This window comes from Emys orbicularis, chromosome 8, assembly GCF_028017835.1.
Source record: "Emys orbicularis isolate rEmyOrb1 chromosome 8, rEmyOrb1.hap1, whole genome shotgun sequence".
NCBI lineage: Eukaryota > Metazoa > Chordata > Testudines > Emydidae > Emys > Emys orbicularis.
Genome location: NC_088690.1, coordinates 110,828,391 through 110,852,621, shown reverse-complemented (window position 1 = coordinate 110,852,621; position 24,231 = coordinate 110,828,391). Strand labels below are relative to the sequence as shown.

General features: G+C 48.9%; 1 protein-coding gene across 1 annotated transcript; it reads left to right on the top strand.

Moving 5' to 3' along the window:
* Nucleotides 1-3,107: 3,107 nt before the first annotated feature.
* On the top strand, nt 3,108-11,839 carry HAVCR2 (hepatitis A virus cellular receptor 2). The gene is made up of 7 exons (XM_065409864.1): nt 3,108-3,156; nt 6,107-6,451; nt 7,917-7,967; nt 9,207-9,295; nt 9,911-10,037; nt 10,923-10,962; nt 11,746-11,839. The coding sequence occupies exons 1-7, from the start codon at nt 3,108-3,110 to the stop codon at nt 11,837-11,839; spliced, it is 795 nt and encodes a 264-aa protein (XP_065265936.1).
* Nucleotides 11,840-24,231: the final 12,392 nt, after the last annotated feature.

The following is a 24,231-nucleotide window of genomic DNA, read 5'->3' as shown; positions in this document are numbered from 1 at the left end:
GTTAGGCGAGGTATTTCTAGTAGGGACAGGGAGGTGCTGCTTCCGTTATACAAGGCGCTGGTGAGACCTCATTTGGAGTACTGTGTGCAGTTCTGGTCTCCTATGTTTAAAAAGGATGAACTCAAACTGGAACGGGTACAGAGAAGGGCCACTAGGATGATCCGAGGAATGGAAAACCTTTCCTATGAAAGGAGACTCGAGGAGCTCGGTTTGTTTAGCCTAACCAAAAGAAGGCTGAGGGGGGATATGATTGCTCTCTTTAAATATATCAGAGGGATTAATACCAAGGAGGGAGAGGAATTATTTCAGTTTAGTAGTAATGTGGATACGAGAACGAATGGATATAAACTGGCCGTGGGGAAGTTTAGGCTTGAAATTAGACGAAGGTTTCTAACCGTCAGAGGGGTAAAATTTTGGAACAGCCTTCCGAGGGAAACGGTGGGGGCGAAGGACCTCTCTGGCTTCAAGATTAGGCTTGATAAGTTTATGGAGGGAATGGTTTGATGGGATAATGTGATTTTAGTCAATTAGGCATTAACGGGCCATCGCGGGTAAAATGAGGGTCCGGCTGTAGAATCTTGCCTGTATGCTCGGGGTTCTGCTGATCGCCATATTTGGGGTCGGGAAGGAATTTTCCTCCAGGGTAGATTGGCAGAGGCCCTGGAGGTTTTTCGCCTTCCTCCGCAGCATAGGGCAGGGGTCGCAGGCTGGAAGATTCTGTTGTGGGTGAGTCAGCTTTTGTGGCCTGCATCATGCGGGAGGTCAGACTAGATGACCATATTGGTCCCTTCTGACCTTAAAGTCTATGAGTCTATGTCAGACTTCAAGACTCCTTGAGACCTGTCTCTGATTAAATACTTAATTCTTGTGAAAAATCTAACAATGTTTAATTTTTAAAAATGTCACCCACTGTATCTTGGGCTGAATGAAGGACTTGGATCATTTCAGTGACATTGTATATAATTTAAAATATTAAAGAGAATTCTAGTGGGTGCAGAAAACTTCCGGGTTGACAGACTGCTGTAGAATTAAGTCTTTCTAGGCCGGTGCCCACCTCTGCTGCCACTGCCGGTAGAATGGTCAGTCGTCATAGTGATCTTTATGTGGTGAATAGCTGCTGAAGTGAAACAAAGGTTTTAATTGGTGTTTTGCCAATTTCTGGTAGCAAACAGAATTAAATAAAGGTCTCTTAACTGGGGAATCTATTAACTTGTGCTTTTGATATAAAATGAATGTCTGGATAAGCCTTTTATTTGGTTTTTAACCAGAGGTGAAAGTAAGCTGGTCTGATCCAGTATACCGGTAGGGAAGTGGCTGCCGGTACACAGCCGACAGTACTGGCAGGGCTGCTGTTGGGAGTGGGGGGTGGGGGAGGTGGAAAGGCAGCTGCCCCGGGGCCCGGCGATTTAAAAGGGCTCGGGGCTCCCGGCAGTGGCCAGAGCCCCGGGCCCTTTAAATCACCACCGGAGTCCCGGGCGAGGCGGGCCGGGCAGCGCTGAAGGGCTGGCTGCGGGAATCTGGCCCCAGCCCCGCCCCTTCTGCCCAAGGCCACGCCCCTTCTGGGGCCCCAGAGCCACGCCCCCCCTTATTTTGCCCAGGACCCCAGCCGCCCTGCGTACCGGTAAGTCATTTAAATTACTTTCACCCCTGTTTTTAACCCTCATTACTGAGATCTTGAACGGTTTGTGGTCACACTAACAAGAATAACTAGAGCCTGATCTTTGACATTTAAACTTCAAAACCAAATGGCGCGTGTCTAATCAGACTGGCTCATTTATCACACTGCCTGATACCAGTGATGGGATTCACAGCCCCTCTCTGCATAGTGGTTTCTAGTGAGTTGTAAATAGCAGAAATTTGTACTACTCTCACACCTCAACTGCGGAAATGTTGAGGGGGATGGTTCAGAAATATGTTTTGTTAATTTAAATCCATGGTCGAGGTTTAATTTAATTATTCGCAATTTGTTGCAGAATCATCCAACCGATTACTGGAAAATTGGGGGCGGCTAATAGGTGCTAGATGTAGATATTTTTCTCTAGTGATTATCCGGTAACAGCAACTCTATTTGCCATTACTGACCCTGTGAGGAGAGAGATTAGAAAAAAGCAGCATCTGCCTCCAAGATCCCACCCGAAGAATGAGAAAAGGAAATCTGTTAAAGATTTGGCCTCAAAGACATTTTTAAAGATGTTTTCTGGGAATGGTGCACTCCCTGTATCCTGTCGAAGGGGGAAGTAGGCAAGCAGTGGTCTTGAGAAGAAGTCCAATAGGCCAGTCATCTTTCCCATCACTTGAGTGTTTTTAATGACAACATGCTGCAATTCCCTATAGGCTACAGCAGTGGGACAGTGTGGGTCTTCCAATATTTTTTGGTGGTGGGACCCACAGTCTTATCTGGGTGGTTAATAATCTGGATGGTCAAAGCATTTTTGCAACACCAGCAGCCAGATGGAAATAGTCAGAAATACATTATTCCAAAGAATGAAGAAGTGTTAGGGTAGTATGAATTCTAAACACTTGGGAATCCATTAATACCAATGTGTCTCCTAGGAGCTCCCTCCTCTGTGTCTCCTTTACATCTGTCTCTCTGCACTACACATTCATGTGAACTCTTTTGCTATATCTGTGCAATGTGGCTAAACAAACGGGAACAATGGGGGGCAGGAAGAAACATCAAAAATATTCTATATGTCACCACAGTTTGGGTGTAAGAAACAGGTGCAGCTGAACAGAGTTTAACTGCAAGTGGCAATAAGGACAATCTGAGCTCAATGTTATTTCAGAAACTGTGGTCAAGCAGGTTGTAACCGGGGCTTCTGAAATGCTTCTGAGTGGTTTGCTCTTGCAGTTACACCATGTGCACCCATTGGCAGCAACAGCTAATTGCTCGTGTGGACACGGAGAAAGAGAGCAAAAGGCTAACCACAGGAAAAGTCAACCCTGATTAGGCCTATGAGCAATATTCAGTGTGTTAAGTGTGACGACATTTGTGACATTAGGGAAGTGAAAATAAAAGATTGTGTCGGAAATGAACTTTTCCCCCCCCCTCAAGCGGTTGAGAAGTTTAAAGAAGACCGTTCTCTGCCTTCTCTTCAGTTATCACCATGGCTCCTTATTTCATCTTGCAGTGGATCCTAATGGTCCTATTTACAGGTAACTAAGGTGAATAAGAGATTAACAGATAGTGGATGGGGCTTTGAGAAGCAATTAGTGATGTGACAGACCCAGACCAGTGGGGTACAGGAGTCTGGTAGAGGGCAAATATACTGGTCACTGGATGAGTAGTTTTCTGTTCCCTGAGTGACCAGAGCAGGGGCTGCACTAGAGTAATCAGGAACCTGCTAGAACCAGTTAAGGCAGGCAGGCTAATTAGGACACCTGGAGCCAATTAAGAAGAAGCTGCTAGAATCAATTAAGGCAGGCTAATCAGGGCACCTGGGTTTTAAAAGGAGCTCACTTCAGTTTGTGGTGCAAGTGTGAGGAGCTGGGAGGAAGAGGTGCAAGGAGCTGGGAGCAAGGAGCTGAGAGGGTGTGCTGCTGGAGGACTGTGATGAAAACAGTTGTGAAGATAATGGGCCAAGTAATGCCATCAGTACAGGGAGATCTGCTTTAAATTAAAAAATAAAAAATGGCAGGATATGGTCCATATGCTGTAAAGTGAGATTACATGTTCTGTCTCCTTCCGTTTTTTATTTTAAAACATTTATTTTAAAATAAGAGGTGGGATTCAAAAATGTTTCTTTATTAAGTACTAATACAGTCTGTTGTCAGAGCTGAGTTTCTCACAAGTTACTGTGGCAAAGTTGCAGTAGGAAGCAGAGTTATTACTGAAAAGGTCTGTCTTTTTTCAGACAAGAGGTTGATTAGCTAATGTTATCAAACTTGCCCATCTAAATCAAGCTTAAAGGTGTTCGACTGTTTTCACTGGGAAAAGGTCAGGATTAGCTTTATTAACCCCTTCCTAATATTGATCTCATTTAACATACAAACCCTGATTTATATTGGACCATTTGGAAAAATTGCATTGGAAAGTATTAACACCCACTGCAGAGCATTCTACCCTGGTAGCATTAGGAGTTACTTGATTGAGGAATTAAGGCTATTGATACCTTACTGTTCCATTTGATAGGAAGTTTATAAAACCTGTTCTACCAAAAGCAGAGCTTCCTTTGAAATGTGAGGAGTTAGAATAAGTATTCAGAGTTCTCCTTTTGTGTGCTGAGTTAAGGGCTGGCTTTGATTGACATCTGGATCAACCGACCAGGAATGACTTTGATTAACACCCTTAACACAGAAGATTTAATGCATTGGAGGGAGGAGTAAATACACAGTATCCTGGAACTGTTACAGAGAGAAACAGTACAGCTGGCACAGAAATACTGCTGCTTCCTACAGCTCTTGTGTGTTGGTTTTGAGTACATTCGATTTATAGGGAAACCAAAGGGATTTTTACTAGTGAATTAGGTGACTAGACAAAACTTCGCATACACAGAGTATGTGAATTAAATATAGAAGTTGAAAAGCAGGGCAGAAAATGTTTTGAAATCCCTATTCATATCAATGGGAAAGTTTGTAATCTGGTGGGAGTGGAGGATGTTAGATTTATGGTAATTCTAAAAGGAAATGCAGCCTGATGCCATGTGTCCAAAGAGGAAGACAGGGTTATAAGGTGCATGGGGGGGTTTAAAGTTAGCTCTGTATTTTATTCCTTGTTCTATTGAGCATGTGCATGAGTACACCCACTATTGAGGAAAAAGAGTGAAAGCTAGCTCACTAAAAGGATATTTTCCAAGGGTTTCTGCCACTTAACTGGCTACTTGCAAACACAATATCAGGTGCACATGCAAGTTCACCGGCCCAGCATTTTTCAAGGAAGGTGGAGCTGCAGATCCAGGGTGAAGATCGGCCCTGTGCAGAGGACCAGCACAAGTCTGCTCTTCCATGAGAGATGAAATTCAAAGTGAGCAGGATGTAAGTGGTGCATATACTTTGTGCTGGATCTGTGCATTGGGGTGAATTTCACATGCCCTGAGGGCTATCTTGAGCGTCTAGCCCAGAATATGTGCCCACTAGGGAATTTTGAAACCACAGCGTCTTCTTGCAAGTGGAATTCAGCCGTCGAAGTCTGTCTTGCCAGTTTCTCCTAGTATTGCCTCCACCAGGAGACCAGCCCATGCCAGCTGCCCTATGCTCGCTTGTTAGACCAAACTCGTTACTCCCGGCAGCCAGAGACAAACAGTAATCTGGTTTGTGACCCTGCAGCAGCAACATGCTTCCACCTCACACTGTCTGGGCTCTGCTCAGAAAGGACAGGGAAAGGGAGGGGAGGATCATGGACTGAGTAAAACCCAACCAGATCCTCCCATTAAGAACTACCGGGTCTGAGTTATCAGTTCCAGGTACTGCAGGAACAAGTCTTGCACAGGTCCTGGGGAGGCTCATACTCTCCTGAACCCCTGTGAGTGAGGAGACGAGGGGGTCTGGAGAACTGCATATGCGCAAAGCCGTATTATAGCTGCGGTGGTTATAGTCACCGCTGTCCGGGGATCTGTAACAGTTGCCTGTGGGAACCATCCAGGGACACAATAGGGGTCGTGAGCCACTGTCAGGAGGATTGGCCAGGATAGCTTCCCTCACAAACAAGTGACACCCACATGAAGATGGATTTGTGTGCCTTTGCACGGTTCCCAAACTGTCCTAGGTCCTGACAACTGAACTCCCGTTAGGTCAGGGAGCCGCACACACAGCTGCTGAGAGAATTGCCCATTTGTAGGTGGGGCTGATCCAAGAGCTGTTCTTCCTGCATCTTCCTAGCCATGGTCAGGAGGGTGAGGCAGCAGCTGGGCACATCAGTGCTTCCTGGGCTTGGACAGAACCACGCTGTGGGCAAACACAGCATGACCACGCTGTGTGTCCTGCTGTCATCCTCCCCTGTTGGGGGGAGGAGGGGAAACACACACCTCAGTGGACCCACCTGCAGTGGAGATACGTGGCAAGCTTACAGAGTCGGTGTTGTGTTGTGATGGAGATGCCAGGCAGGTTCCATTAGCCTGTGCATTGTATCCTAGCCCCGTTTCAATTACTATTGTATCTTTGTCTGCAGGTCTCACAGTGTCAGGCTCTCCAGTGAGAGGAGTGGTGGGTCAGAACGTCACTTTGCCCTGTAAATACCAAGTTAATCTCCAAAAGGACATCACCACAATGTGCTGGGGCCGGGGCAGCTGTCCTCCTTCCCAATGTTCTCAGACAATTCTCTGGACGGATGGATGGAGGGTAACAGAGCGTCAGTCCAGCAGGTACCGGTTAGAAGGGAATCTCGCTCAGGGGGATGTGTCCCTCACCATAGTGAATGCGGCAGAAGCAGACGGAGGGGTGTACTGCTGCCGTGTGGAGATCTCTGGTTTGTTCAATGATCAGCGGAACAATCTGGAAGTTGTGATTGAGACAGGTGAGCAGAGCTTTTGTATAGTGTCCTTGAATGGTAAAACTCCTGCCATCTGGCTGACTTGCATAGCTTGTGAGAGAAACAATGTAATAATGTCCTGTGGTGTTAACCATTATGGCATTGAAGCTGTACCGTTACCACTGCTGAAAGGAGCCTCTGCCATCTCTCTCACCCCAGCAGAGCCAGTGCACGGGATTGGTGGTTTTGTTCCCTTGTGCCATGGCATACCGCTCTTACTAGCAGTCTTAGCAATATGGCATGTAGCATCCAGGAGAGTGGACAGCACAGTATGCTCCTCTCATTAGTTAGGGACAATAATCTCCTCTGGTGGGTAGATGTGTTCACGTTCCCCCTTCTCAGGCAGATCCAGCGCCCATGAACATGAATAGAAGGTTCCCATCAACCTTAATGGGCTCTGGGTCACACCCTAATTCATGAAAATAAAAAGGATACTATTGTGCATGCTGTGATGAGACATCACACAGTTCTGCAGGGCTCCCGAGCCATTGGTGACATGTTCTCCTTGGAAAGCCTGGCCCTCTCTCTGATTTGTGGGATTCCAATATTACAAATCCTCACCATGGTACTGGGAAACCTGCCTGGTGCAGACCCTGCCTGACTTTTGTTCCTGCCCTAGAAACCTAATCTAATCTGTTAGCCATACCACAGAACCTCTATATCTTCCCCTACCAAGCCACGTTGCCTTTCAAACTTGTGGGGCCAAATTCAGACCTGGCATCAGCAAGTGCAGCTCTGTTGAACTCAGAGTTGTACTCTTGCACCAGGTATGAATCTAGCCGTCTCTCTTGGCTGAGGAGGAGTTAAATAGTGCCAGGGCCTGGTGCTGGCTCTCCACATATAGGTGAATTCCAGCCCTTGGGGAGCACTCATGAAAATACTTCTGTTGGAGCCAGCGATCATTGACATAAGTCAAGTTTGTACAACTCGGCCTTAAGTAATGACTGATTTTTATACGTGGAAGTTTAATCTCAACACGGGGTCCCCTACAGCTCTGTTGTCTGGCAAATAACAAAATTTAAAATGTACAACTCCAGTTGTGGCAACAAGTAAAATCAAAACCTCAAACCTTACCCCAAGCTGATTTATTTTACCTGGAAAAGGCCGAAGTCCAGACGCTCCAGGAAGTCCACCAGGATCTTCATTATTGATTTTACATGGAAGGTACTCAGAGGCTATGGTGACAGGTGGGAGGATAAACCCCAAGACAGATACATTGATAGTGTAACTGTGATTTTCATTCTCTCTCCTTTTGCTGCACTGTATTGGCCTGCAAATAAAAGTTACAAAGTAATTTTCTTCTTGCAATAGACCAGATGGACAATGGGATATGGTTTTATTGCTGGTGATATGTTGTTGTTGTTAAAAACATTTTATTTCTTTCAGTTTGTTGGACACATCTTGCTGACTGTTGTAATATGTGTGTTTTTTGTTTTGTTTTTAACACCAGCTAGGACCTCCACTGCAGGCCCTCATGCTTACACACCTGAAAACACCTCAGGTAATGGTTAGCCAAGGATTCAACCTCTCTGTGTGTGAGTCTCTATGTAATGGGATCCCAGAAGGGGAACTAAATATAATAGCTGTACTGATATGCTACTGAGATCAGAACTGGGCCTGTAAATACTAACTGAAAATTATGAAATAATGTCCCATCCTGCAAACGCAAACAAACACACACACACACACACACACACACACACATACATATATATATATATATATATATATATCACCTTGCTCACAAGTTCCAAAACTTTGTTTTAATATTAAAGATCTATTTTCATTGATGTTGAAAATATTATTCCCTTGGACTTGTATATTATAAAATCTGATCCCCTGTGATCTAACAATAAGCCCCAAGCGAAGATGGGAAGATCTGCAGGGGTCTTTTAAACAATTTGCAGCCCACTAAAACTGTTTTATGTTTTAATATTTATTCTTTATATTTTGCTTTTGAGCCTTCTGAGCTCAGCTTGAACTTCAAACCAGAAATGCCAGCTTCGTTCATCTGGATTTTGTGAGTTCAGCAACTTTAACGTGTTTCCAGATAGTTCTGTTGCCCTCTCAGAAGAGGAAGTGGAAACCTTTCTCAGCATGTGATGTTTCTCTAGCTGTAGAGAGACAGACCGTTGTGTTACTTTGATGTCTGGTAATGCCACCCTTTCCCAAGCATAGACAGGAGCTGAAGCAGACCATCCCTTTTAGGATCAGAGCATTCGGGAGTGGATTTCAATTGCAACAGCGGAGGCACTTGACTTTGGGGTCCCCTTAATTTAAAGAGGAGGGGACTCCATTTTCGCTAATTGTAGATCCTCAGATAGCATATTTTCAGTCTTGGGATTGGTGGGTTGGTGTTACTGCTCGTGGGGTTATTCAGTAATCAAATGACAAATTCATTGAAACACTGTAGTAAAGATATTGCATTTTGTAGCTCTGTGTTTTAAATGTTGTACGGTGCCTTAAGTCAGGAAATAGGCAACATGCCAAGATGCTCTAGCTGTGGCTTTTGCAAGTTTGTCACGCTGTGGCCAGCCTCAATGCTACATAAAGGTGTTCTCGGCTTTGTGAAGTCTTGTATGCAACACCACTTGCCCTTTACAGTGCCATCGAAAGCCCATCGATTCTCAGGAGATATCCGTTTACTTTAGATAGAGAAGTAGGTGTTGTGTAGCTATGAAAAAGGAAAGAATTATTAGCTGTGCTAAGTGATATGTTGGTTTATCTTATCGTTGCTCAGCTGCTGCGAATGCCAGTGACACATCTTCCACCATTGCCCCACAGTGGCCATTGGTTTTCAGTTCAGAAGCCCCTGAGGATGTTTCAATAGTAAGTGGTCAGATCGGAACGGTGACTGTATTGTCTCTGCAGATCACTTTCCATTCTCTCTTTTGGTTGGAAAAGAGAAATAGAGTCTGTCCATTTGGTGCCTGGGAAATAGAGCTGATGCGTTTGTTACCAAAATGCAAACAAACTCCAATGACATGTAGAAAGGGCTAATCCTGGAGTCCTTACTCACTCCTTACTGAGCTGAAAGGGAGTTTTGTCTAATTAAAGACTGAAGTCAATAGGAATTGAAGGCACGCGTCACTTCTCAGGATCAAGGCTTGAATAAGGACTACAGTGTTTGGCCCTAAACGCAGGCTCTTGCAATGAAGAACTGCTGCTTTAAACTATAAATAAAATATAATATACACCTATTCTACATAAATGAATGGGATTTGGACACCTCACTCCGTTTAGGCACCTTTGAAAATCCCAACCGTAATCAGTGTCCAGCTGTATGGAATCTTGGCAGTGTGTCTGTGGAAATCACGCACAGTCTCAAGTTGGGTGCATTATCTCAAGGGTGTGGTTACCATTTACCTTGCAACCAAATGGTTTTTCAAGTCGTGTATATGATTTCTATTCCTGCCCCTCATGCCCTCGTATTTTGTGTTTCAGCAGACTGTGTCCACATCAATCCATCAGCTAATGGAGCCAGAATCCACGGGGGCAGGGATGCATGTTGGAATCAGCATTTTTGTGGTACTTCTAGTCATCCTGGTTTTGGCCCTAATTCTATCCAAAAGTAAGTGATTTGAGAGAGACGATAATCCAAGGACATGGATAGTTTTATTTCTCTGCTTCCCTAGGACCTCAGACGATGATGGCTACTCAGAGGATGCCCTATATCGGGGTGACCAAACTGCAGCTCCTTAGCCGCATGCGGCTCTTTTACAGTTAAAATGTGGCTCTCAGAGCCCCCCCATTCTCCGACTACCAGACTGGAGGGGGAACTTGGGGCTTCTGCCCTGTGGTGGGGTGGAGGGGCTGGGGGCTTCTGTCCAACGGGGATGGGGGTCTCAGGACTTCTGCCCCACTGGAGGTGCCTGTTGGGGCTTCAGCCCCAAGCCACGGCAGGCGCCTCCCCTGGGGCAGGATTTCCCAGCCCACCACCCCGCTGCAGGGCAGGAGCGCTGGCAGGCGTGTCCCACAGGGCTGAAGCCCCGAGCCCCAGCAGTCGTGCCCAGCTCTCGAACTTGTGAAGATGATCGTATCAGAGGGTCAGTACGTTTGGCCCCCCCCGCCCTAATATCGACCCATCTCCATGCTGCACTAGCCCTGCCAACACCCCAGTCCGTGCTGCCCAGTTTGTACACTGTGCTCTCCTGGCCTTACCTGATCCCAAGGGAAGCTGCAGCTGCTTTGTGCGACTACAGCCATGATGTTCCCTTTTGCAGACTTTCTCCCATGGAGGCTCTCGGTCAGGGTATACACGTGGGTAGCCCCTGCGTGAGTTTGGCCTCATGTGAATAATGGGTGTTTCACATATTTAAAGGACCCACTTTAAAGCTCCCTTATTTCAGTTTTTGCACTTTTTCTCATTGAACCTGCTGCTTTTTAAAAATGATTTTCAAACTCATTTCTCTTCCCCCCCCCCCACCCCCGCTTTGCTATTTTGGACGATCCTCAGGGTATTTCCCCAACAGACAGAAGCTGAAGACTTTGGCAAGGTAAATGCTATTCACTATGCTATTTCTGCTGTAGCCGTAATCAAAAACTAGGTCCCCAAATGTCTGCACCTTTGGTAGGACAGAAGGAAATGTGCCAATCAGACACTCCTGGACACATGCTGACATTTCCAGAGCTGCATGCTTTTCCTTTGATTGGCTTTATCATATCAGGACAGATAATCAGACACAACAATGCAAAACGAGAAATTCATTATCATTGCTATTCTTCATTGCTTAGGCTAGGTCTACACTACAGCGGGGGGTCGACCTAAGATACGCAACTTCAGCTACGTGAATAGCGTAGCGTATTTTAGGTCGACTTACCTGGCTGTGAGGACGGCGGCAAGTCGACCGCTGCCGCGCCGCCGTTGACTCCGCTACCGCCTCTTGCCGCGGTGGATTTCCGGAGTCGACGGTAGAGCCATCAGGGATCGATTTTATCACGTCTTCACTAGACGCGGTAAGTCGATCCCCGATAGACCGATTGCTACCCGCCGATCCGGCGGGTAGTGAAGACGTGCCCATAGTAAACGAAAATGAGTCAGTTGATCTGGCTCGTGGGTTGGATATCTTGATATCTTGATATTACATTAAGCAGCAGGAGATCTTCAGGCCTGCGGTGCCTTATAAATACATAATGATTAATTATTACCGGCGTCTAATAGTAAATGCTACTATGGTTCATATTTTTCCAATACACCGGCTGCTTTGGAGATCGGGTTTCTTGTGTTTCTGTTTTGTTATTTATGTTTTACTGGTCAGGGTCTGTTACTCTCTCTGCAGCTCAGTCTCGTTTTCCAATGCAGACCAAGGAGGCTTCCAGAGCACGTTGGAAGTTGGGGTCCATGCAGAAGAGAACATTTATACGATGGACTAAGGAATGATTGGATGCTTGCCCATATCAACACTGTGGCTTTAGCCAGTTACTACAAAACGAGCACAGTTTATACAGCACTCTAAACGATATGTTCTACTGACCACTTTTAACCCTTGTTTGATACAACTGAGAATACTGAAGAGGGGTGCTCCTGGTGGAGAGCACATGGACTGAAAAACTGTTACTTGCATCACTCCAGTTAAGCAAGAAGTGTCTACAACAGGGGTAGGCAACCTTTCAGAAGTGGTGTGCCGAGCCTTCATTTATTCACTCTCATTTAAAGTTTTGTGTGCCAGTAATACATTTTAACGTTTTTAGAAGGTCTCTTTCTATAAGTCTATAATATATAACTAAACTATTGTTGTATGTAAAGTAAATAAGGTTTTTAAAATGTTTAAGAAGCTTCATTTAAAATTAAATTAAAATGCAGAGTCCCCCAGACCAGTGGCCAGGACCCAGGCAGTATGAGTGCCACTGAAAATCAGCTCGCGTGCCACCTTCGGCACGCGTGCCATAGGTTGCCTACCCCTGGTCTACAAATTCGAGGCTAAGACTTTGCCAGTCTATTGCAGACACAAGGCTCCCACTGTTTAGTGCCATTCTCAGAATCCATTCACCGAATGGGAGCGATATGAGTATATTACATTTATCAGATGCAAATTGCCACTTCTGATAGTGAAAGAGAGCAACGCCACAATGCCTAAGTGTTAGGGTAGAATGAATTAGAAACACTTGGGAATTCATTAATACCAATGTTTCTCCTAGGAGCTCCCTCCTTTGTATCTCCTTTTCATCCGTCTCTCTGCAGTACATATTCATGTGAACTCTTTTGCTATATCTATGCAATGTGGCTAAACAAACGGGGACAATGGGGGACAGGGAGAAACATCAAAAATATTCTATATGTCACCACAGTTTGGGTGTAAGAAACAGGTGCAGCTGAACAGAGTTTAACTGCAAGTGGCAATAAGGACAATTTGAGCTCAATGCTATTTCAGAAACTGTGGTCAAGCAGGTTGTAACCGGGGCTTCTGAAATGCTTCTGAGCGGTTTGCTCTTGCAGTTAAACCATGTGCACCCACTGTCAGCAACAGCTAATTGCTAGTGTGGACACGGAGAAAGAGAGCAAAAGGCTAACCACAGGAAAAGTCAACCCTGATTAGGCCTATGAGCAATATTCAGTGTGTTAAGTGTGACGTCGTTTGTGACATTAGGGAAGTGAAAATAAATGATTGTGTTGGAAAAGTACATTTTTTCCCCCCTCAAGCGCTGGAGAAGTTTAAAGACCGTTCTCTGCCTTCTCTTCAGTTATCACCATGGCTCCTTATTTCATCTTGGAATGGACCGTAATGGTCCTATTTATAGGTAACTAAGGTGAATAAGAGAATAACAAATAGTGCATGGGGCTTTGACAAGCAATTTGTGCATAATAGTTACCGAATTTTCCTGGAGAGTAAATATGGACTAAACTTGATGTCTCCTAAATAAGGCTGGTCATGTGTCCCAGTGTTGAAGACATCTGCAGGGATGAGCAGGCTGTGGCAGTTGTGATGATGTAGATGTAAAGAGGGATTTGTTTACATGAATGTTTCAAGCAACAAAAGTTTAACTGCGTTTTTGCTAAGGCAAAATATATTCATTCTTGGTTACCAGAGAGGGTTCAATCCTGCTGGGTCCTAAGTGCTTCCAGGAAGATGCTGAAACTCCTCAACTTCTAAGAAGTCAATTCGAATGGAGAGTACTCAGCACTTCCCAGAAGGCACTCAGCACGTTGGCAGGTCAGGCTCTTAATACATAGAATACGTCCATTTTGTTGTCTCAGTTAATTATGACTAAGCACGTTTTACTTTGGAAACAATACATCCAGTTCTTCCTCTGTGCTTTTTAAAGAAACTGATATGATTCATACCATTAACCACATTAGTGACAGGCTCTCCCATTTCCAGAACTCTAGGAAACTAGAAAAAACATTAGCTACCCTGAAGAATGAATAATAAATTCCTCTCACTGCTGTTACCAAGGGGAAACCGAGTCATGTTGGAAGGGTATGTCACGCAACAAATGTTGGGCTAAATTCTGCTCTCCACTTACATCAGTATAAATCCAAAATAACTCCACTAACCGTACTGAAATTTGAATTGGATTTAAGCCATGTAAGGGGACTGCAATTCTGCTTCCCGCAGACATGGATGTAACGGGCACCCCAGTTAATGGAACTGGTTTTGGACATGTGGCCCCCATGCTTTTTGGTCGAGGAACACTGCAAACAAAGAATGAGGATGTCCCATAATGAACTGGATTGGGATGAGTCAGCATATTTCATTTTGTACAGTCATGCAATAGAACACAACCTAACTGATACAAATTCAGGCCGTTCTGGTGGGAAGAACAGTTTTGCTCAGCTGTTTTTTAAAACCCACTTTTTCACCAGCTATGTTAGGGAGCTTATTCCTTCACCCTCTCACTTCCCTGGTCCTTCTCGCATGAACAGAGAGCAACAATACCCGAAGTCCAAAGCGCAAACAATTCGATGTTTATTGGGGTGAACTTCCAGCAAGCATGATTCCAGTTTCCTTCCTTAGTGTCCCCCTTCCCAGCTCTGACACCACAGAGCCTTGCCTATGTCCCTGTTCCCGTTCCCACTCCCTGTTCCCATTCCCCCCCTTAACAAAACATGATCCCAATTCCCCCACCCCCAGTCCCTGTTCCCATTCCCCCCCCCACTTCCTGATTGACTGCAGACTATATAGTAAAACTTGAGTTCTGCTTAGCTATACCTTAACCAAGCATTTTACTGAAATTTAACTAACCAATTCTAACATACTGTAACATGGTTATTTAACCAATTATATTTCACCACCTTAATTGGTTTACACCTAACAAAATTAATTATACAGCAGACAGAAACAATTACAGAACCAGACAGAGACCATACAAATAAACATACAAAACAATACAGAAGTGAGGATTTCACATCCCAGCTATTGATAAGTGAGTTCTTGCCAGACAGGATGCTATTACACTAAGTTTCCTTTTACATCTTCTAGGCTCTTCCCTTTCTCTGGAGGTGATGGGAATATCAGGACAGGATTGTATTCCTAACAGCCCAATAGCACCTTGTTTTAATGTGACTAGTTTGGAATGTGAGGATGTGACCGTTCACTTCTCAGCTTATGGCTGCCTCTGCTGCTTAGCCAAAAGCCTTACTTAGCCTAAGAACAGAGCCTCAGACTGTCACAGTACGAGAAGGCCCTTTCACAGACAGACAGTGATTTTGATTCTTTCTATTATACCTCTATAACTAGCTAAGTGATAAGAATACAACTAAATTCTTAAAGTCTTGGCCTTTACAGACAGGCCTAAATATCTATATCCTAACAAGCTATATCTAGGAAACTAGAGCAGATTTCCTGAGAATGTAAAGACCTAATATGTACAAGAGAGAGCCAAATATCTCCTGATATCAGTCAAGATAAACTACTTAGAGTTAATCCAGGAAAGCCAATGTGGGGGGTACTTTTAAAGGAATGATTAGGAAAATTAAAGTAAGCAAACTTTCCATCGTCAGTCATTGCTTTCAGTGGAGTTACACTAGGCATGACCTTCATTCACTCTTATTGTCCACCAAGCCATAGAGAGACAATAATGCTGAGCAATAAATATTATGGTGACAGTGTTGATTTTAATCACATCCTGTATGTGAGATTCGCTGGCTCAGAGAAAGTGTTTAGAATAAAAAGGAAACTGGGTCTGGAGTCCCTCTCCCTAAACTCTGGGTTAAGAGAGCAGCGGTATCTGTCAATGAGAAACAAAACACAGGATGAGATTGAGATTTAGAGAAACTTCACCTTCCTGGTCATTATAATTGTAATAGCCTAATTATTTTGCTATATCACTGGGATTGTCAGAAAACCAGTCTGTATTTTACTGATACATTAGAATGAGCTTCTGGTCTCACACCTGCATTACTCCTGCATTACACTGGTGCGAGTGAAGTCAGAATCTGTCTTCGAAAGTCAAAAAAGTGAGATCCTCTCCGTAGTCTGACAGCAGGACTTACAGTAGCACTTGCTGTTGACAGCACTTGCTGTTGACTTCAATAGGAGCAGTTAGGCCAACAATGAAGGATTTTTAAAACCCCATGCTGAAGGTCCATTGCAGCACAGACTGTTCTTTGGATCAGCTGTGTGTTGCACCAGACCGAGTCCTAACCAGTCGCTCTTCCAATACTTTAACAATCGAGTCTGCTCATCTCTTACCAGAAATCATCCTGACTACCTGAAAATCTTTGTGTTTGTTTGTTTTAAATCAAAATTACAAAATTTTCTCTGAGAAGCACCTTCGAGAATCTTTGTACAAAATTATGTCTAGGTTATATGAAGATAAAAGTTATGGTTAGAGCATCCTTCCTGTTTGTCTACTCCACACCTTTATCTCTAAAATGGATCTCTGTTAATGTGAGGAAACAGTCTGAGATTGTATAGTATGCTTATAAAAATGTTCAAAGAGTTCACAGTTCCTTCTGCCTTTGCATGCCAACTGCAGGAAGTCTCTGAACCCCCCAATACCTGGAAGTTACCTGGTAACAAGACAGGGTGATTCCAACATTGGTCAGTAAACAATTAATGCTGCAAAAAAAGACGGTTACTTACCTTCTGTAACTGTTGTTCTTCGAGATGTGTTGTTCACGTCCATTCCACATTAGGTGTGCGCGCGCCGCGTGCACGAACGTCGGAAACTTTTTCCCTCAGCGGCTCCCGTCGGGCCCGCAGGGTCTCCCTTCCCGCCAGAGCGGCGCCCCGCCCCAGCGTATATATACCCCTGCTGGCCCGACCCTCCCTCAGTTCCTTCTGGTGACTCCGACAGAGGGGAAGGAGGGTGGGAAGTGGAATGGACGTGAACAACACATCTCGAAGAACAACAGTTACAGAAGGTAAGTAACCGTCTTTTCTTCTTCGAGTGCTTGTTCACGTCCATTCCACATTAGGTGACTCACAAGCTTACCATTGGAGGAGGGTAGGAGTCAAGGAATAACTGACTGAAGCACCGCCCTGCCGACCATCGCGTCATCTCTGGTCTGATGGTGGATCGCGTAGTGGGCCGTGAAGGTATGAACCGACGACCAGGTGGCTGCCTTGCAGATCTCCTGAAGCGGGACCTGCGCCAAGAAGGCCGTCGAGGACGCTTGGGCCCTAGTAGAGTGAGCCCGGATCGGAGGTGCAGGCACGTTGGCGAGCTCGTAGCACGTGCGTATGCAAAGCACGATCCACGCCGACAGGCGTTGCGTTGAAATAGGCTGGCCCTTCATCCGTTCCGCAATGGCCACGAATAGCTGAGTTGATTTGTGGAAAGGCCTGGTACGGTCCAGATAGAAAGCGAGCGCCCGCCGCACATCGAGGGTATGCAGGCTACGATGGCGCGGGTCCGTATGGGGCTTGGGGAAGAACACCGGCAAACAGATGTCCTGCCCCATGTGAAAACTCGTGACCACCTTAGGGAGGAACTTAGGGTGAGGCCTGAGTTGCACCTTATCCTTATAAAAAACAGTATACGGAGGTTCTGAGGTGAGGGCCCTCAGCTCCGACACCCTCCTAGCCGAGGTGACAGCCACGAGGAACGCGACCTTCCAGGAAAGGTGCATGAGGGAGCAAGAGGCCAGGGGTTCAAAGGGGGGCCCCATGAGTTTAGTGAGGACCAGGTTGAGGTCCCACGGGTGTATAGGTGGGCGAGTGTAGGGGAACATCCTATCCAGCCCCTTGAGGAATCGGACCACCGTAGCGTTGGAGAACACGGACAGCCCCAATTCCCCCGGGTGAAACGCCGATATGGCGGCTAGATGCACCTTAATAGAAGCGGGGGCCAGGCCCCGGCGCCTAAGGCTCAGCACGTAATCCAGGATCATCGGTATCGAGGCCCGCAAGGGCTGGGCGCGCTGAGACTCACACCAGAGGGCGAAGCGCTTCCATTTGGCCAGGTAGGTTGCCCTTGTGGAGGGTTTCCTACTACCCAGGAGGATTTGCTGGACCTCCTGGGAGCATCTGTGCTCCGCCTCATTTAGCCAGAGAGCAGCCATGCCGTGAGATGCAGCGATGGCAGGTTCGGGTGGAGTAGGCGACCTCGATCTTGTGTTATGAGGTCGTGATGGAGGGGGAGGGTTATTGGAGAGGCCACGGACAGCTCTAAGAGAGTTGTGAACCAGTGTTGGCGAGGCCACGCCGGGGCGATGAGAATGACCTTCGCCCTGTCCCTGCGGGTCTTTAGAAGGACCCTGTGGATGAGTGGGAACGGGGGGAAGGCATATCGCAGGCTCCCTCCCCACGGGATTGTAAAGGCGTCCGCCAGAGAACCTGGACTGCGGTTCTGGAAGGAACAAAACTGTGGGCACTGGCTGTTGTCCATGGTGGCAAACAGATCCACCTGGGGAAATCCCCACCTCAGGAAGATTGACCGGAGGATGTCCCGCCTCAGCCTCCACTCGTGCGTGAGATAGGACCGGCTGAGGCGGTCCGCCAATCCGTTCTGGACCCCGGGGAGATATGCAGCCCGGAGGTGTACTGAATGGGCTATACAGAAGTCCCAGAGGAGGAGCGCCTCGCGACAGAGGGGAGAGGACCGGGACCCGCCCTGCTTGTTTATGTAGAACATAGCGGTAGTGTTGTCCGTCAGAACTGACACGCCGTGCCCTCTTATGGTGGCGTGAAAGGTCTGGCAGGCGAGGCGAACCGCCCTCAGCTCCTTCAGGTTGATGTGAAGCGACTGTTCCTCCCTGGACCACAAGCCCTGAGTGCGTAGGTCCCCTAGGTGCGCCCCCCAACCCAGGTCCGACGCGTCTGTCACTAACGTCAGAACTGGTTGTGGGGGGGCGAACGGGACCCCCGCACAGACCTGCTGTTGGTCGAGCCACCAACAGAGGGCGTCCGAGACCCGAGCCGGGATCGTGACAACCATGTCTAATGGGTCGCTGTTGGGGCGATATACCTGGGCCAACCACAGCTGCAGAGGCCGGAGCCGGAGGCGGGCGTGTCCAACCACGTGGGTGCATGCCGCCATGTGCCCCAAGAGCTGTAAGCAACGTCTGGCCGTGGTCGTGGGGAATCTCTGAATGGAGGTCACGGCCTCCTGGATTGCCCGGAAACGAGATACGGGAAGGCTCGCCCTCGCCGCCACCGAGTCCAGGACTGCCCCTATGAATTCCAGTCTCTGTGTGGGGACTAGTGAGGACTTGGGCACATTGACCAACAGGCCGAGATCGCGGAACACTTGTAGCGCCAATGTCACGTGGGCGTGAACCTCTGCCTCTGACTGGCCCGCCAGGAGCCAATCGTCTAGGTATGGGTAGACGCACATCCGTCGTTTTCGAAGGAAGGCCGCCACCACGGACATGCATTTCGTGAAGACACGTGGGGCCGTTGCCAGGCCGAAGGGCAAGACCGCAAACTGAAAATGGCGCTGCTGGACAGTGAAGCGCAGGAACCGCCGGTGGGCCGGGCGGATAGCGATGTGAAAATACGCGTCTTTCATATCGAGGGCAGCGTACCAATCCCCCGGATCCAGGGAAGGAATGATGGTACCGAGGGAGACCATAAGAAAACGTGGTTTTTGCAAGTATTTGTTCAGCTTGTGAAGGTCCAGGATAGGACGGAGGCCCCCTTTTGCCTTGGGAATGAGGAAGTATCTGGAATAGAACCCTTTTGCTCTGAGGTCTGGAGGAACCTCTTCCACCACCCCTACAGCGAGGAGGGTCCGTACCTCCTGCATAAGGAGTTGCTCGTGAGAGGGGTCCCTGAAGAGGGACGGGGGGGGGGGTGGGTGGGAGGGGGGGGGGGCGAGGAAAACTGGAGGGCATATCCTGACTCTACCGTGCGGCGGACCCAATGATCTGATGTTATATGGGACCAGGCACGGAAAAAACGGGATAGGCGGTCCCTGAAACACAGGGGAGGATTCGGGGAAGAGATCGGTAAGCTGTCCTCGATCGCGTCTTCAAAATCCTTGTTTATTGCCCGGCTGCGGCTTGCCGTTGTTATTGCCCTGGCCTTGACCCTGGTTAGGCGTATTGTTGCGCCTACGCCTATTGTCTCTGCCCCGCCTACGGTAAGGCTCGTGTCGAGGGCGAGGCTGGTATTGCCTCTGTGGAGGCTGTGGCTTAAAGGGTTTCCTCTGCGTCACGGGGGTATGCATCCCCAAGGACTTGAGGGTAGCCCGCGAATCTTTGAGGCCATGGAGCCTGGCATCAGTCTGCTCCGAAAACAACCCCGTCCCTTCAAACGGAAGGTCCTGGAGGGTGTTTTGCACCTCTGGAGGAAGACCAGACGCTTGCAACCACGCTGAACGTCTCATCACCACTCCGGACGCGATAGTCCTGGCGGCCGCATCGGCCGAGTCGAGCGAGGCCTGTAATGAAGTCTTGGCCACCGCCTTTCCCTCGTCCACAATGGCCGCAAACTCGGGCTGCGACCCCTGAGGTAGGGCCTCCTTGAACTTGGACACCGACGCCCAGGAGTTAAAGTTATGTATGTTGAGGATCGCCTGCTGGTTCGCGATCCGCAACTGGAGGCCTCCCGACGAGTAGACCTTCCTGCCGAAGAGGTCTAATCGTTTCGCCTCCTTGGCCTTGGGGGCCGGGGCCTGCTGGCCATGCCGCTCCTTTTCGTTGACCGCCGAAACTACCAGCGAACATGGGGCCGGATGGGAGAAGAGGAAGTCAAACCCCCTGGATGGGGCAAAGTACTTCCTCTCGACGCCCCGTGCGGTCGGCGCAGAGGAGGCTGGCATCTGCCACACAGTCTTATAGTTCGACTGTACGGTCTTTATCAATGGAAGAGCAATCCTGGAGGGACCCTCCGGGCTGAGAATGTCTACCATGGGGTCCTCCTGCTCGACCGTCTCCTCCGCCTGCAACCCCAAGTTGAGGGCCACCCGGCGGAGCAGGTCCTGGTGAGCCCGGTGGTCAATTGGGGGAGGGCCGGACACCGTTGTGCCCGCCACGGCTTCATCTGGCGAGGAGGAGGAGGTCATGGCTTTTTGAGCGTCCTCATCCTCCTGTAAGTCCTCCTCAGCGGGCTGACCCTCCGGGGTGCGTCCCCTGCCCTGGGCCACGGACGGTGCCTGGCTCGGTGCCGAGTCCGCCCTCTCGGCCTCAGGTGGTCTGGAGACCGTAGCCTCCGCACGGGAGGTGGGACGGTACCGTGGGGAGCGGGACCGGTCCCCCGAAGGGCCCAACCTCGAAGTTCTGGATGGCGGGCCTTGCTGGTGATAGGCCCACGGGGTCCAGAACGGCCACTGTCCCGGATGGCTCCAGTGCGGTTGCCAAGAGGTCTCGCGCCGTGTAGCGGAATGCCCTCTGCGATCGTATCTCGACCGCCCCGAGCTCACTTCCGACGCAAGCGACGGCGACCTGGAGGGCCACGGCGGTGCCGTGGAGCGGTGCCGATCCGGTATCGGGGAGCGGTGTTGTCGGGACCGGGACCGTGAGTAGCGCCGTACCGATCTGGATCTGGAACGGTACCGTTGACCGCGGGACCAGGAACGGCTGCGGGAGGACGGTCTTGGGGTCCTCGCCGTCGAAGCGCCCCGGTGCCTGCTCGGGCCGGGTTGCTGGGACGGTGCCTCGCTCGCACCGGGGCCCTTCTGCGTGGAGGCCCGTTGCGCGGCGGGAAGCCGGGAGTCCACCGAAGCGGAGCTCGACCGGGACCGGCGCCGGGAGCGGTGCCGAGATGGCGACCGCGACGGGCGCATCATCGCCGGCTTGCCCTTGGAAGGCAGTCTCGGCGGAATGTCTTTGGCGCGGAGTGTGCTGACGGAGGACAATTCAATGAGGTCCTTCGCCGCCTCAAATGTGTCCGGGGTGGAGGGCTGTTTCAACAGTTCCTCCAGCCCCTCCTTCTCACTCGACGCGCTTGTCCCGGGGCTCGACGGGCCTTTCGGCGCCGGAGCCACTGGTACCGGGACCTGTGCCGGGGCCGGCACGGCCTTGGGCGCGCTAGCGGTCTTCGTAGGTGCCGCCTTCTTGTGCGGGGAGCGACCCCGGGCCTTGGGCTGGCTCTTGGGCTTGGCCGGCGAAGCAGACCGGTGCCGGGCGTGATCGCGCCGAGGCGGCACCGCAGGTTTAGTCTGCACCGCTTGCGTTGGGTCGCGGACCGATGCCGGGGCACTTCGCACCGACGCCGACGGTGCCGTGGGAGCGGAGGGCTGTAACGCCATCTCCATGAGGAGCTGTTTCAGGCGAAAGTCTCTCTCTTTTTGAGTCCTGAGCTTGAAAGCCTTACAAATCTTACAGCGCTCCTTCTGGTGAGCTTCCCCCAGGCAACGGAGACACGACTCGTGCGGGTCGCTCACTGGCATGGGCCTGCGGCACGTGGCACAAGCCTTGAAGCCTTGGGCGTGCGGCATGCCCCGCCGCCCAGGGCCGGTGCCGGGGTTGACCAAACCCCTATCACCAAGAGTTTGGTTGGTTGGTCTTTGTAACAACTAAAAAACTACTTAATTCTAACACTTACTATAACAAAGAACTGATAACTACTGCTAATGACTATGCTAAGGGACACTCTCGAGTTGAGAGAAGAGCTGTTCCAATGTCGCCATGGGCGGTAAGAAGGAACTGAGGGAGGGTCGGGCCAGCAGGGGTATATATATGCTGGGGCGGGGCGCCGCTCTGGCGGGAAGGGAGACCCTGCGGGCCCGACGGGAGCCGCTGAGGGGAAAAGTTTCCGACATTCGTGCACGCGGCGCGCGCACACCTAATGTGGAATGGACGTGAACAAGCACTCGAAGAAGAACTTAAATCGCTCCCCATCAAACATTGATGTGTGGCTCTGTGATACAGCTGGAACTCACAGCTAACAAAAGACTGGCATTCCCCTCTCCTCTTTTTATCCTACCCCTCTTTGCTTACTCTGGGTATTATGATGAATCTGGTATTTGGATATATTTGTATTTGGAATAATAAAACATTATAAATATACATAAAGGAAGGCCCTGATTCCAACCCCCCTGTAGTCATTGCAAGTCTTTCAACTGATTTCAGTGGCCTCTGGATCTGGCCCTTAGGGTATGTCTCCATCACAGCAAAAACACCCCAAACCCCACCGTGCTGAGTCTCGGAGCCCCAGTCAGCTGACTCAGGATCAATGTCTGCAATGGACATATACGTGCTAGTGTAACTGTAATGGACACAGCTCAGTGAATGGCAGGACTTTTCATTCCCACCTCGGCTGGCCAAAGACACCCCCTCTGAGGCTCCATTTTATACACCGATACAAACAAGTTACGTATTGCCCCTCTGATGTGATTAGTTACCACCCTTTACCTTGTACATGTTGGTTTGATCAAAACTAGGGTGACCAGATGTCCCAATTTTATAGGGACGGTCCCGATTTATGGGTCTTTTTCTTATATAGGCTCCTATTACCCCCCAACCCCCTGTCCTGATTTTTCACATTTGCTGTCTAGTCACCCTAATCAAAACATCTCTATCCATCACGCTGTCATCTGACCTTATCTTTAAGAGGGGGGGGGGGGTGTCAGTGTGCCCTTGTATCATCTTCGGAGAGTGTGTTTGTATCATACTTAGTAGCAGGGTGTTCTGGTACCACCCTTCTGGAATGTGCTTGCATGAGTGTCCTGCGCTTAGCACGTCTCAGGAATGTGTGTTATTTTGCAATATCAGCCCTGTTCTTGCCAGTTTCTGTGAGCTTGCGCTCTGACTTCTGCTTACAGCCTGACTTTTGCTAACTTTGCTTTATATTAGCAGGGCTTGACCACTACTTTGCTTTATATTAGCAGGGCTTGACCACTGCCTTAGGCCTCATACCAGGCCTCTTATACAAGGCCTGATGTCTCATGCTCTCTCTTTCCGCTACAGCATGAATCAAACAACAGGAGGCAGTTTGCTCACAGTTCCAAGTCTCTCTTCAGCCAGCACTCTACCCAGAAGCTCTCTCTTTGGCTACATCTACATTACGAGCTAGGTGTGTGATTCCCCTGGTTGTGTACACACGCTGACTCTCATTGGGTAGCCACGGTAGAATGGGTTGTGGCAGCAGAGACATGGTGGGGCTGTGCTGGATACAGACCCACTTGTTTGAGGCAGGTTTGTACTTGCAGCTGCTACATGTGCTACCATAGCTACACTGTCAGTGAGGGCTAGCATGACTGTGTGTCCCCAAGCAAGGCATCACATGCCTCCCTCATAGTGTAAACATGGCCTCAGCTGGTTTCTCAGGGTCATCCTACAAGTGCTTCTCTGGCTGTGTCTGGGGCTTCCTTGCTGCCTTCTCTGTCTGCTTCTGTCACCTATCTGCTGCGCTGTCTCACACAACACCCTCAAACGACACCCCGTCCCCTGCATTTGCATTCAGCCCTCCACCCACATAGCTAAGATTCCTGACAGG